The sequence below is a fragment of the Cricetulus griseus genome, chromosome 6, assembly GCF_003668045.3.
Source record: "Cricetulus griseus strain 17A/GY chromosome 6, alternate assembly CriGri-PICRH-1.0, whole genome shotgun sequence".
NCBI classification, from domain to species: Eukaryota; Metazoa; Chordata; class Mammalia; order Rodentia; family Cricetidae; genus Cricetulus; species Cricetulus griseus.
The window spans coordinates 143,761,504-143,774,887 of record NC_048599.1 but is presented as its reverse complement, the minus strand read 5'-3'; the positions used below and the strand labels follow the sequence as shown (position 1 = coordinate 143,774,887).

General features: G+C 44.9%; 1 protein-coding gene across 6 annotated transcripts in view; it reads right to left on the bottom strand.

Annotated features, from left to right (window-relative positions):
• Positions 1-13,384, bottom strand: part of Nup214 (nucleoporin 214) — an 85,366-nt gene that overhangs the window by 18,264 nt on the left and 53,718 nt on the right. For all 6 annotated transcript variants that reach the window (XM_027423862.2, XM_027423860.2, XM_027423861.2 and 3 more), the window contains exons 26-30: positions 12,524-12,602; positions 9,522-9,612; positions 7,674-7,735; positions 3,059-4,837; positions 283-353 (exon numbers count right to left, since the gene is read on the bottom strand). In XM_027423862.2, coding sequence (XP_027279663.1) covers positions 283-353; positions 3,059-4,837; positions 7,674-7,735; positions 9,522-9,612; positions 12,524-12,602 — 2,082 coding nt within the window. The remainder of the gene's footprint in view (positions 1-282; positions 354-3,058; positions 4,838-7,673; positions 7,736-9,521; positions 9,613-12,523; positions 12,603-13,384) is intronic.

The following is a 13,384-nucleotide window of genomic DNA, read 5'->3' as shown; positions in this document are numbered from 1 at the left end:
GAACCAAGCCCAGGTTCTTTGCAAGAGCAGCCACCACTCCTACTTTCAGAGCTGTCCCATCATTTGGGAGGCAAAGGAAGGCAGATTTCTGAGTTTAAGACCAGCCTGGTCTATAGTACAGAGTGAGTTCCAGGATAGTCAGTGCTACTCAGAGAAGCAATGTCTGGTAGGGGGTGGGGATAGAAGAACTCTATGTAGTTGTTTGTTAGCCTGAATTGAATCTATTATATTGAAGAAACTGGATAGATCCTGATACAAATAGAAATAACCATGCATACTTACCTGGCCAAAGACTGATCCACCAGTACTGGATGCTTGACCAAACACAGAACCAGTATTACTAGACCCAAAACCTATAAGACATAAAGCCAAAGGTTCAATTTGGACAAAACTTTTAAACATCAAAATTAAAACCAAAACAAAGCACCCATAGCCTTCAGATGTTTATGGATGCTGCTGGGGTAAAAAATCATCATTGGTCTTATCAGTGGTGCTCTTATCCTGCATGCTACAGTACTGACCCACCAGAAAAGATGTGCCTACGTATGCGACAGTGGCATGAATGTATGGGAGTAACCAACCACTTTTCCGCTTAGAGTTGAGGACCACTCCATATGAAGGAATTCATTCCTGGCATGGCGGACAACCAGTCACAAGCCCAGGCTGAGAAGGTCATAGGCATGAGGCAGGGAAACTATTACTGTTGTCCTGCTAATTGGACAATTAAATTTTCCTTTTAAGTATTTGTACTTATAGCCATAGATGAGTGCTGCTTTCTGTCTTGGTCAGAGAAGCTTTTCGAAATAGGCAAAGGTTAATGAAGAGAATCACAACTCCGCTGAGACTAAGTGACTATTGAGTGCTTGACCCTAAACTGGACTAAAGGCTGAGAACAATATGAAAAATAGAACAAGGGAGTGTAAATATTTAAGAGCAGGACTACAGGAAGGAGTGCAGGGAAACTAGAGTGATGATTACCTGCCTGCTGACATTCCGGGACGGAAGGGAAGAACACATAAGGCCCTACCCTTAGCTGAGGAGCTACTGGTAGTTGATGGCTACGGGAGGAGGGGAGTCATCTTCCTTTAGAAGGGTAGCTATGGGTAAGTTGTCCACGACCCAGTAAACAAATCCCATACCCATGATCACGAAAGCATCCTAGTCAAACTGTCAAACTCAAGTCAGTCATAAAAAAAAAAAAAAAAAAAAAAAAAAAAAAAAAAAAAAAAGGAAAGGAAAGCAAAGCAGGAGGGGTTGTATTGAGAAGAAGGGCTCCAGAGTGAGCAGAAGCAGATACAACAGGGGATGAGTGTGTGTGTGTATGTGCAACCCTGATCAAAATGCATTATACACACACACACCCATGAAAATGGCAATGAGCATATAACAATTATTTTTAAAGTTTTTTCCCCAGTGAGGAAATGGAGAAAATTCTATGTAAACACAGTTTTGTTAATTGGTATTCATATGGATCAGTTCTGGACTCTTGAGGATACCCTCATGCAAAAATCTGAGGCTGCACCAGTTTCTTTCATGACATGGTGTGGCCAACCTAACACTAGGAATCTTTCTCCCTCATCTTCTACACTCAAGCACTGGATTCCATCAGGATGGATAATCTTCCTGCCTGGTACAACCACAGTAAGCAATCGAGGCAGGCTTACAACTAAGGAGAAGGTGAGGGGAGGGAGTGTGGAGTGGGGACCACACACTCACTTCAGGAGCTGATTAGATGGGGGAGTGCATACAAATGTCAATTCCTCCACAGCCCCAGGAGCTTATCATCCAACCACTCTATGTTTAAACAAGACCCCTCTGGAGGCTCCAATTTGGTGAGCTGGCTTGCTGACACTTGCACAGACTTTTAAGTCCTGTCCTCATGCTCAGGACGGGCAGTTTAAAGATTTTGTTCTCCTTTAAGTCTTAGGCCTTCTCCCTGCACATTCTTGGGACTAAGCCATCACGTGTCCATCATCCAGATAAGTCATTTGTTGTGTTTTTCTTTCCACTGTAGACTTTATAGTTGTTTTTTTGTAAGAATTTAACATCCATTGAGAGAGAAAAAATCATTTCTTTTTAACAAATTACAAGTCATTTCAAATAAACTATTGCCTAAGAAATAAATCAGAAATGATTTGCAATCTTGCCTACCAAGAAATTATTGATCTTTTGTTTCCCCTGGAGACTAACTGCTAAAGAATTACACACACACCCAAACTCAGAGAGATCCTCCTGCCTCTGCCTCTGGGATGAAAGGCATGTGCCACTACTGCCCATCAACAATTACCTTTCATAAGAGAACCACCAGAAAGCCAAACCTGGAACAAATCTCTACATTACAATGTCTATTGGCAACGGCACAGTGAAGCATTCAGTTTTCTCTTCAAAAATAGCAAAATATGTGTCTCTGTGTGTTTAATTGCTACTCCAATGCAATTAAGTGCCCACTTCCCACAAGAAAGACAGCATCAGAAGAAATATAGATCACCCCAGAGCAAGGAACTACACGGGAAGGCTCGGGTCCTCCCTCCTCTCCAGCACCATCTCCTGTGAGGTCAGGCTACCTTCGTCTGACTGTTTTAGGCCTATAATGCGCCTTCCAAATTTAAATTATTCGCTGTGGCCTTAAACAAAGAGGTACACTTTTTTTAACCTGTGCACTTTTTAGTCGTGTGGCCAGCAAAGTAGAGAGCTTGCTAAGGAAAAGAGCAGAGCAACACTGAGCCACAGGGGGCAGCCAATCAAGACAAAACAAGTCCCTACCTGTGGGCACTGAGTGCCTTCCTTTATATTGGATATTAGTTTTTGTTCCTTTGCTCTCTCTTTCTTTTACATTTTCTATTTGCTTTTGTGTTTCTGAGACAGGATTTCATGTAGCCTGGGATGGCTCTGAATTTACTATGTAGCTAAGGCCGACCTTGAACTCTTGACCCTCCTTGCTTTTGCTCTCTAAGAGTTGGGATTACAGGCCTGCACTACAACACCCAGCTTCTCTCCTTTAATTACAAAAGCAGTAAAGGCTTGTTACAAATGTTTTAAATGTTCTGCAAATTCTTACCGGAGGCTTGACAAAAGCTAAACCCTGAAGGTGCTGCTGTAGAGGTAGTAGCCGAGGTGCTACCAAACACAGAGCCTCCCTGCCCAAAGCCAGGGCTTTGACCAAAAGCAGGAGGGTTGTTTTGGCCAAACAGTGTCCCTCCTGTGTTGGTGGAAGCCTGTCCAAATGAGAAGGAACCAGGGCTGCTGGCACTCGAGGCGGCTCCGAAGACGTTCGCACTGGTGGATGTGGGGGCAGAGGAAACAGACTGGCCAAAAACAGGCCCGGAGCTGAACCCAGGCTGGCTGAAAGAGAAGCCACTTGCAGGGCTGCTTGTTGCTTGCCCAAAGGCTGGGGCCTGCCCAAATGCTGTCTGTCCAAAGACTGCTGGAGCTGAAGCACCAAACGTAGGGCTGCCAAATCCTGAGCTGCTGGCCTGTGGTGTGGCAGTGGCTGTGCTGCTAGCTGCCACCTGCCCAAACACAGGGGTGGGGGTGGCAGAGGATGCAGTGGCCGTGTTACTGGAGAGTTGGCTGAATGCTGAGCTAGAACTGGCAGCAGGTGGCTGTGTGAAGACTGAGGAGCCAGAAGTAGCAGTCCCAAACACTGCTGTCTCTGTGGCCGAAGCTGGGGCACTGCTGGAAGCTGTGCTGGAGGTGCTAGGGGTACCCGATGCTTCACTGGCTGCTGAGCCTGCCCCTAGGAGAACAGCTGCTGCAACAGCAGCCTGCCCAGGTCCTGCAAAGGTGGAAGCAGGAGCCGTAGCCTCTGTCTTGCTGTCAGGGCCCCCTGGGGCTACTGGAGTGGCCTCTGTAGATGCCACAAGACTGGCCGCAGATGCTGGTGGGCTGGGGCTGCTGTCTGTGGCCTGCACAAGAACAGGTTCTGTTTTGACAGGGTCAGAAGTTTGCAGAGAAGCCTGGGGAGGCTGGGTTGATTGTGGCTGTCCTGGAAGGGAGGGTGCTGATGCTGAGACTTCACTGTGGCCTGACTTCTCAGGCACAGCTGATGGTGTGGCCTCCTCTATGCTCTTACCAGAGGACACAGGCAGGGAAGAAGTGGATGCTGAACTCAGGAGGCCACCAAATGATAAGGTGGGGAAAGATGCTGGAAGGGAAGGGGCAACTGAGGTTGATGTTGGGGCAGCTGATGACACTGTACTACTACTAGTCTGTTGGTTTCCAAATGAGAAACTAGTTTTGCTACCAGCCAGAGATGCCCCACCAAAACTGATGAGCCCGGAAGGTCCGGCACTGGTAAGGGGCAGACTGCCAAAGACTGCCGCAGAGGAATTGCTAGTGCTCACACCCAGAGATGAGACTGGTGTTGCTGGGGCAGGGGCCACAGAGGATGTCACAGTGGGCTCCATAGGCTTCCCTAACACTGAAGTGCTAGGAAAGCTAAACCCTGAGGGCTTGGGTGGCTGGGCTCCAGCTAGGCTTGTGGATGAGGCCTTACTGACTGGCTTTGCAGAGTCCTCGGCTTGGCCAACACGCAGTCCTGAAAAGCTCCCTAGCGTTTCTCCAGTTAGGGAGCCTGGGAACAGGAACTCTCCCAGCTTGGACGTTGGAGTTTCCAATTTGCTAGAGGCAGTGGACACAGTAATTCCAGAAGAAGCTGCAGGTCTGCTGCTGGGCGGGACAGAGTCTCCTGGAGAGGCAGTCGTTACGGAAGTGCTGGGTGCTGACATGGCTCCTGTGGGAGGGGAGCTTCCAGGAATGGTGTCACAGAAAGGTTTGCCTCCCCCGCCAAATGAAAATGCCTCGAGCTGGTTTGGCTCTTTAATGGGGGGTACTGACCCTAGCAAGAAAAAGAAACCAGGAAAAGAGTTGGATTTAGCAAAATATGCATCACACTGATCGCATTTCTAAGGCAATTCTCTCCTCTCTTCACAGTCAGGCTAGCTGGTTCTAAGGGCAGAGAAAGGACGGAACGAGTACTCTCCATGGGAGCAATAGTCCTGCCGGAGTCAGCTCTCAGATAGGAAGGAATGAAGAGTCTTTTCTGACCATTACATTGCAATGAGCATATGACATCTAGAATATACAAAATGAACAAGTTATCCCCAGAGAAGTAGAAAAGCACCTATCTGTGTACTTTCTCAACTGCTCTCAACAGTTCACTGGGTAATAATGGCTTCCCTCCTGCCCTGAGCATCAGCTAATCAATGGATAATCCTGATAGGCCAATTGGACCCAGGCTGGAAGCTCTTCACTGTTTAAGGACAGAGTGTCAATCCACAGATGATAAATTTTTACTACAGTTAATTTACTTCCTGGGGTTCTACTGAGTATGACATTTTATTACTGGCGATGTTGTTTATGGCTTTTGTGTTATCTACCATTGTACTGATTCAGAGTTGATACAGGATTATCATCACCTTTTTTTTTTTTTTGGTTTTTTGAGACAGGGTTTCTCTGTGGCTTTGGATCCTATCCTGGCACTCACTCTGGAGACCAGGCTGGCCTCAAACTCACAGAGATCCACCTGCCTCTGCCTCCTGCATGCTGGGATTAAAGGCGTGCGCCACCAACGCCCGGCCCATTATCACATCTTATCCCTACTTTTTATTTCCTATGATCTGGACAATGGCTTTTTCTCCAAGCTGTCACACTTGTGAGTTGATTTTTACTCTAGCAAGTGAGAGTGGGCAGGACTGGAGAGAAGGTTGGGTGAGCAAAACTTGAGTCATAACCCAAGTCAGAACTCCCAATATCCTCATAAAGCCAGAAACAGTAGTGTGAGCCCAGGTTCCTGAAACAAGAGAAACTGGAGACAGAATAATTCTTGGAACATAAGCCAGAAGCATATTGTATGTAATGGCAAATAAGAGACCTCATCTCAACCAAGGTGTGGGGCAGGACTGCCACCCCAGGTCATCCTCTGACCTCTACACGTGCACCCCAGCACATGCATGTGCACTTACATATGTGAACAACACTGGAGTGCACGAGTGTGTACGAACACACACGCGCGCGCGCACGCGCACGCGCACACACACACACACACACACACACACACACACACACACACACACGGGTGGGGGGGTTGGGAGGTAAGCTACATGGAAGCAGGCAAAGGTTGAAAATGTTAGGGCAATACCAAGACCAGGATTAGAGTATCTGCTACGTTTTCAATGGCCTACCCCCATCTGGATATCAGGAGAGATCCTTCTGACTAGGAAACTCTAGTACTTGAGTGTCACATGGAAAGTACCAGGCAATCTGTTGCTGGGCACAGTGGCATACGACTATGGTCCCAGGTACTTAAAGGGGGCTAAGGTAGGAAAGACCACTTGTTCCAAAGAGTTTGAGACCAGACTAAGCAACAGTGACACCAAAGACCAAAGTAGTAGGTTCTATTCCCAACACAAGGGGGGGGGGGCTGTTGAGTGAAAAACTAAAAATGATGGATGTGTTATTTAGCACACACATAGCCCAGGACTGAAGCTCTAGCACTGTGCTCCATCTCCCAGTCCTCTTTTTATTTATTTAGAGACAGTCCAGTGCTAAGTTTCCTAGGCTGGGCTTGACTAACTCTATAGACTAGATAGGCTTTAAATTTGTGATCCTCCTACCTCAGACTCCCAAGAAGCTGTGTTTATAACCCTGTGTTGCCAGACCCAGAAAAGGTGACAGAATACACTAGATTAATAAAAACTAAATAAAGACAAAACTCTGTAAAGGAAATATAACTGAACTGCAATGGCTGCTATGGAGGGTTCACATGTGACTCTCAACTCCATCATGCAGTTAACAGTTCATAATTTCCTAACAAGCGCTTCATTTCATAGTAAATGCTTGCTTTTAAATAAAATAAAAATATATTAAACTACTCATACAGAGCATGAAGGACCTTGACAAAAACACTTTCTTTTGGGTGGGTCTAGAGTTACAACAAGAGGTTATGGATTCTTAGCACACACAGACAAGTGTTTTACTTCCATAGTACTATGTCTACCTTATCTTGAGTCCAAATTCAAATGTTAACATTAGAATGTAACATCAAATGAGACTTCCTTCCTCTGTTCATAATTATTCAAACAGACTGATTGATCTCCCTCACAACTGGCTATTTTTAAAAGTATCACATTATCAGCACCCAGGCGGCAGAAGCAGGTGGATCTCTGAGTTCTAGGTCAGCCTGGTCTACAGTGTGAGTTCCAGGACAGCTAGGGTTACACAAAGAAAAAAGCAAAACAAACAAATCAAAAAAACTTCAACAACCCCTCCCCCCCAAAAAACCCTACATTGAAAACTTTGTGTGTATGCATGTGTGACAGAGCATGTGGCAGGCAAAGGACACCTTTCAGGAGTCAGCAGTCTCCTTTCACCACGTGCTCAGCTTGGCGGCAGGTGCTGAGCTTCCTCCTCAGCCCCATATCAGGCTCCAGATCAAATACTGCTCTTGCTCTGATTCTCCAAATTAGATCCAGGCCTCCTGTGTGCTGAGAAGATGCTCTGTGACTGAGCAACCCTCAGCTCTTTAACATGTCTCTAATGTATGTCATTACTATCATCCTGACTGAGAAGTGTGCAGGAGACCCACAAAGAGTCACAGTGTCAACACATGTGCATATACAACCTTTCCTTAAGGAAACAAACACAAAAGAGCACTATGCAACACGGGACTGTACCTGGTGTGGCAGTGGGACTACAAGATGGCGCTGACGTGACTGTCCCAAAAGCAAAGGCAGTCCTGAGAAGTGGAAAAAGAGAAGTTAGAAAGGACAAACCTATGGTACAACATCACCTGTTAATATTCCTCCTTATAAATATTCATGTAATCCGCTCTCAAGGAATTGACATCTGGTGATAAGCAATAGAAGAGTTAAAATCTGCATCTCAGAGGCAGTGAGGCCACTGCAGCTCATCCAGGCAGAGAAGGAGCAGCAGCGGGAAGGCTCTGGCTGCGCTTTCCACAGGAGGCCCGGGCAGAAACTTATTTTAAGAAAAGTAAAGTTGCTGCAGTGAAAAGAGATTAAAAATGGGCACCGGAAGATCCCAGAGCAGACACCTGCCTAGAGAGTGGCAAGGTGGTGTGGTGGTGGTGGTGGGGGAGTAGGCGGTCTCTGGGCCCACTTCCAGTCAAGAGCATGCCAGAAGACCTGCTGTGCAGAGAACGCAGCAGCAGTGCAAAGCAACATACTGCAAAGTGCAGCAAGAGCTGCACTTTAGTATTCTGAAGTGAACAAGAGTATTCATTTCCAACTGAATACTCCAAAACACGGGGCAACAAACCTATTAAATACAATAAACATTCCAGGATTCAGGTTTTTTCAACTATTGTAGCCATCTTCAAATGGACAAAGGTCTTCTTAGGATATGCTACAATTTTTTTATCATATTAAAAAAGCAAAACCTTTATTAAAAAAAATTATCTGGCCTCAACCTTGGCAAGAAAAGTTTATGAAATAGATAGGCCATTGGCTCACTGACCCAAATCTTTGCAGCTTTCTTTACAAACTGGGAGAGCACTTTCATTTCAGAGACATGAAGATTAATTATATTTGTAAAGGATATGGGAACCCTTGGCCTTGACCTACTCTTTAAAGTCCTCTTCAATTATCCCTGAGAGGTATGGATGTAATGATTTACAGTAATGGAAAACAAGTACAACTTCTCCCAATTGATTTCAGTCCCCTTTCCTCACGCCGAGCTGGAGGATGCTCAAGAGCACATAACTCAGAGGACAGGGGCGAAGTTACTAGAGCCCAGGTACAGAAGCAGACAGTGAAAGCATCAGGGGTGTTTCCAACAGAAATGAATACACAGCCTTTCAGTGGCAACAAGTCACAGTCTGACTCCAGAAAATCCAGGAAAGGCCAGTTCAGCATCTTGTCTGGCTTTTACTATGGCACACACACACACACAAAAAATGGGCACTGTCAGTCTTCAGTGAATAAAGAATGAGGTTTAGAAAAATCTTTGTTTCATCAACCTGACTCTCAAATCTACACCATGGCTGCCACTGTTTCTTGAAAACAGATGCCCTTGCTGAACACAGTGGGTTACTCTACAATTCCAGTGCTTGGGAAGTGGAGACAGGAGCCTTAAGCTCCTGTCTCCTTGGCTACATAGCAAGTTTGAGACCAGCCTGAACTATGAGTCTCTCTGTTAAGCTCCCCATTCCCTATCATCTACTTACAAATCAGAATTTCAGAATGGTTACTGTCTTTCACTGCATTGTCTGTGCAGGTGAAGAGATCCAGCTCAGCATAGTGAGATCGTCCCACAGTCATGCTAACTACTAAACTGTCAGAATAAAAACACCAGATACACTGGATGACCTACAGAAGTGAACATTCTCTGCCAGGAAAAAAAAATGAGGTTTAGGCTTAAAAAAGAGCAAATATAATAATCCTGAACACTAAAACACTAACTATTGCCATTGTCTGTAGATGCACTGCCACAAATATGAGAGCTCAGGGTTCATGTGAATGTGGTTGATAGTGACTTAGCACAAATTTAAGTTCATCACTGACCCTGATGAAGCAAATGAGAAAGGTTTGCTGAGTTGCCCCACAGCAGATGGAGTCGGGGTCACAGTTGATTCTGTCTTGGCTGTCCCTGGACCTGAAATAGACAAAATAAACACAACCCACAAGTCAGTTAGAAGTGCTGTTCTGGTCTGTAATTCCCTACAGCCCAGACTGTGTGCTGTTGCTCACAGCCTGCCTTGTCCTTGAAGTCTCTTAGTTTTCCTCTTTGGTTCTTTGCTTTTTTTTTTTTTAAACTCAGCAAATAACAGTTTTCTTTTTTCGTAGCTATAGAGGTAAGCTATATATGATCACTCTAGAAAACAGAAGTGTTGAAACTAAAGGAAGTCGCCATCAGTCCATGTAAAGCTTGACTCAATATTGAAATTCAATGTGGGCTGTAGAAACACACTCAGTACTGCCTTGTCCATAACTGTGAAATAGAAACATCTGTATTGTCATCAGAATGCTAAGATGCTGAGGCCATTAAAATGGCTACGGTGAATCTGCTAGGAAGAAAACAGGATGTTCAGTGTGGTGGAGCTCAAGAGTGGAGAAACAGTTACAAAAGCACACACAGGCAATGTCTGTTTGTGTTTCAAGCAATAAAGTGGGCTAGTCAGATGGGCCAGCAGGTAAAGGCACTTCCTGTCAAAACTGAAAACTGAGCTCGCTCCCTGGGACCCACATGGTGGAAGGAGAGTGACTTCTGCAAGTTGTCCTCTGATACCAACATGAACACTATGGAATGCACACCCATTTCTACTACAAAAATGCAACGATACTAAAAAACAACAAACAAAAAGAATGTAGTAATCTCAAAAGATATACATAAAATTCTTAAGGGCATGCACCTTTGGAAAAGACTCCTAGGGTAGCTGCCACTTTCGTGACATTTTGACAGTGATTTTTTGTTGATATGTGACCATGTTGTGATCAGCAAAACAAGGAAGTGATAAGTAGGAGAATTATTCTACAGGTTTCAGTAATATACATACACGGAGGGAGGGGGGGGAAGAAGAAGAGCCAATGAGAGAAGGAAGGAAGGAAGGAAGGAAGGAAGGAGAGGGGGGAGGGGGAGAGAGGGGAGAGAGGGGGAAGAGAGGAGAGAGAGAGAGAGAGAGAGAGAGAGAGAGAGAGAGAGAGAGAGAGAGAGAATATGCAAGAGTAAGCTAGGTATGGAGGAGGTTCATGCCTACAATCCTAGCACTTGGAAAGTTGAGGCAGGAAGATTGCTATAAACTCAAGAACAAAGGCTTGCCTGAGTTATAGTATAGTGGGCTACATATAGTGAGTTATATAAATCTATCTCAAGTAAACAAAAAAGTATTTCTGCAAAAGCATACAAGGTTTTCAGCCCTAGGGAAAAGTTCTCTAAGCCTCCATCATCCCCAAGTGAAGACAGCAGTAGATACTTGCTGAGCACTGACACAGCCACACTGCTGTATGAGACAGCTCTGATTCAGAGGCCTTTGGTCTCCTTGAGTTTTAACCTTAATTGGAACAAAAGGCTCTGCAAGGAAGTCCTTTAGACAACTAAGACACACGCTTGCTCTTCTAAAAAACGTTTTCAGAAATATTAACTAGCAAGTGCCAAACTTGTTTTAATTCTAAATGAATCATGTCTTTGCTGAACCCACTAAATTGTCATGGTCTATGTAATAGTAGTTTTCATGTGTGTGAGGGATCCTCTGAGTTTCAGATCAGAAGGCTCTGGATGACAGAAAGGAAGTGACTGAGTGACTGGTGGCCATTATGAGAAGTGGGCAGCTGCTGTGTGATGTTCAGCCTCTCATAGAACTTGCTTGAGAATGGGAATGAAAATAAAAGCAAGGATGCAGAGGCAATATGCAGAATGAAGCCAGCACAGGTTGTTCAAATGGAGGCTGTGGATGCTCCACCAGGTGGTTACAGATGGAGATCAACAGCAGACTGGACACTGTGAAGCTAGCAGTGGTGGTACACCCCTTCGATGCCAGCACTTGAGAGACAGAGGCAAATGGATCTCTGTGAGTTCAAGGCCACCCTGGCTACAGGAGATTGAATCAGTCTAAAAGAGAAACAGAGCTCACACCTCTTTAATCCCAGCATGTGGGCTCACATGCCTTTAATCCCAGCACTAGGGAGGTGGAGACAGGAGTGAAATGGTTGGGTGGAGAGAAGAATATAAGGCGGGAGGAAACAGGGGCTCAGAGCATTCAGTCTGATGATTTGTAGAGACAGTATGCCTTTTTGGTCTGACGATTCAGTAGAGATAAAAGCTAGTGGCTGACTGTTCTGCTTCTCTGATCTTTCAGTATTTACCCCTTGTATCTGACTCTGGGTTTTTATTATTAAGACCAATTAGAGTTCGAGCGACAAGACGGTTATAAAGAGGCTGGGATTGTAGCTCAGTTGGAAGAGTGCTTCCCTAGCAGGCAGAAAGCTCTGTACTGTATAAAAGCAGGACGGTTGCACATGCACAGAACTCTAGCACTGAGGAGACAGAAGAAGCAAGGCTATATATTAAGTGTGATATGTCATGCCTGAGCTACATGAGACCCTCTGGGGGTGAGAAAGGAAGTGAAAAGAGGGAGGAGAAGGCAAGGAAAAGGGGAAAGGAAAGAAGGGGGATGAGGGAGAAAGGAAAGGAAAGGGAAGGAAGAATAATTTATAACCTGTAAGGGGGCTACAAAGCATGAGAATCTTTTCCCTTTGAGAAGAGGAAATAGTCTAACAATCTTCTCTCTAAACAATGATCACGCAGCGAGGCATGAAGACATTGCTATTGCTTCTCTTAGAAAAAGAACATCAAAATTTTCTATGTGTTGAGTGTAAAGTCTTTCAAAACCAACTCCAAATTTCAGAAACTGTTAAAAGAACTTAACATCCTTGCAATCCCTCATAGCCAAGGCCTTTAGAATACAGCATCTGTTCTTGTCTCCTGCCTGCTGGCTCTGTGATCTGCACAAAGAACTATCAGGAACATCTTTCAGCTTCATTCTCATAAAACGAACATGCAGACTCACCTGCAGTTTTATCTCCAGAGGACAACTGACAGGATGCTGGTGTGGGCCCCGGCGGCTTGAAGGAATTTATCAGAGACCCCTGTACAGAACACAAGAAAAACATTCATGTTAAACTGTTAACTGTACTTGGAATAAATGACCATGTAAAATGGAAATGTAAAAACATAAACTGAGCAAGCATAAATACTTGAATTCAGCTTAATTACCCAAAAAAGGAGGAAAGGAAAAATAATAAATGTTTTAAGTCAATCACTATAATATCATACTGGAGACACCTGTGTGGCTTAAAGATGACATCTCAGTGCCAAGGACAATGTTTGCACATAAATGGCACTTGACTACTTGGTAGAAGAATGATTGGGCAAATGAGGAAAATAGTCCCAGCAATTAACGAGCTTAAACAGAGTGAGCAGGAAAACTACCTTGGCTTTCCATCTATAGCACCTCTGTTCTCACCTGCCAGGGTGTATGACTAAACTATATCATCCTCCATGAAGAACAGAGGCAAAGGAAGGAACAAGATAGTGTTGGGAGCTCACAGTGAGAAGCTGTCAAGGCACAGTCTCAAACTCTGGTTTCAAATGCAATCTGAAGCTGCTCATCCAAGGCAGATCTGAGAGAAACTAAGACTGCAGGGAATGTTCCAGAGGCAGCTTGGCTTCCCTTCTAGCCTCCTCCTACCCCCGCCTTTCTCTATTATTTTCTTTTGCACTGTTTATCTATTTGTAATCAGTCAAAAGTCAAAAGCTAGACACTGAAAGTGTGCAAACCCTGAAAAGCAGAGTCAGATAACCCATACCCAACACTGATTCTAATCAGTGCAGTAGGAGAAGTAAAAGGCAGAGAGACTGGTCAGTTTGG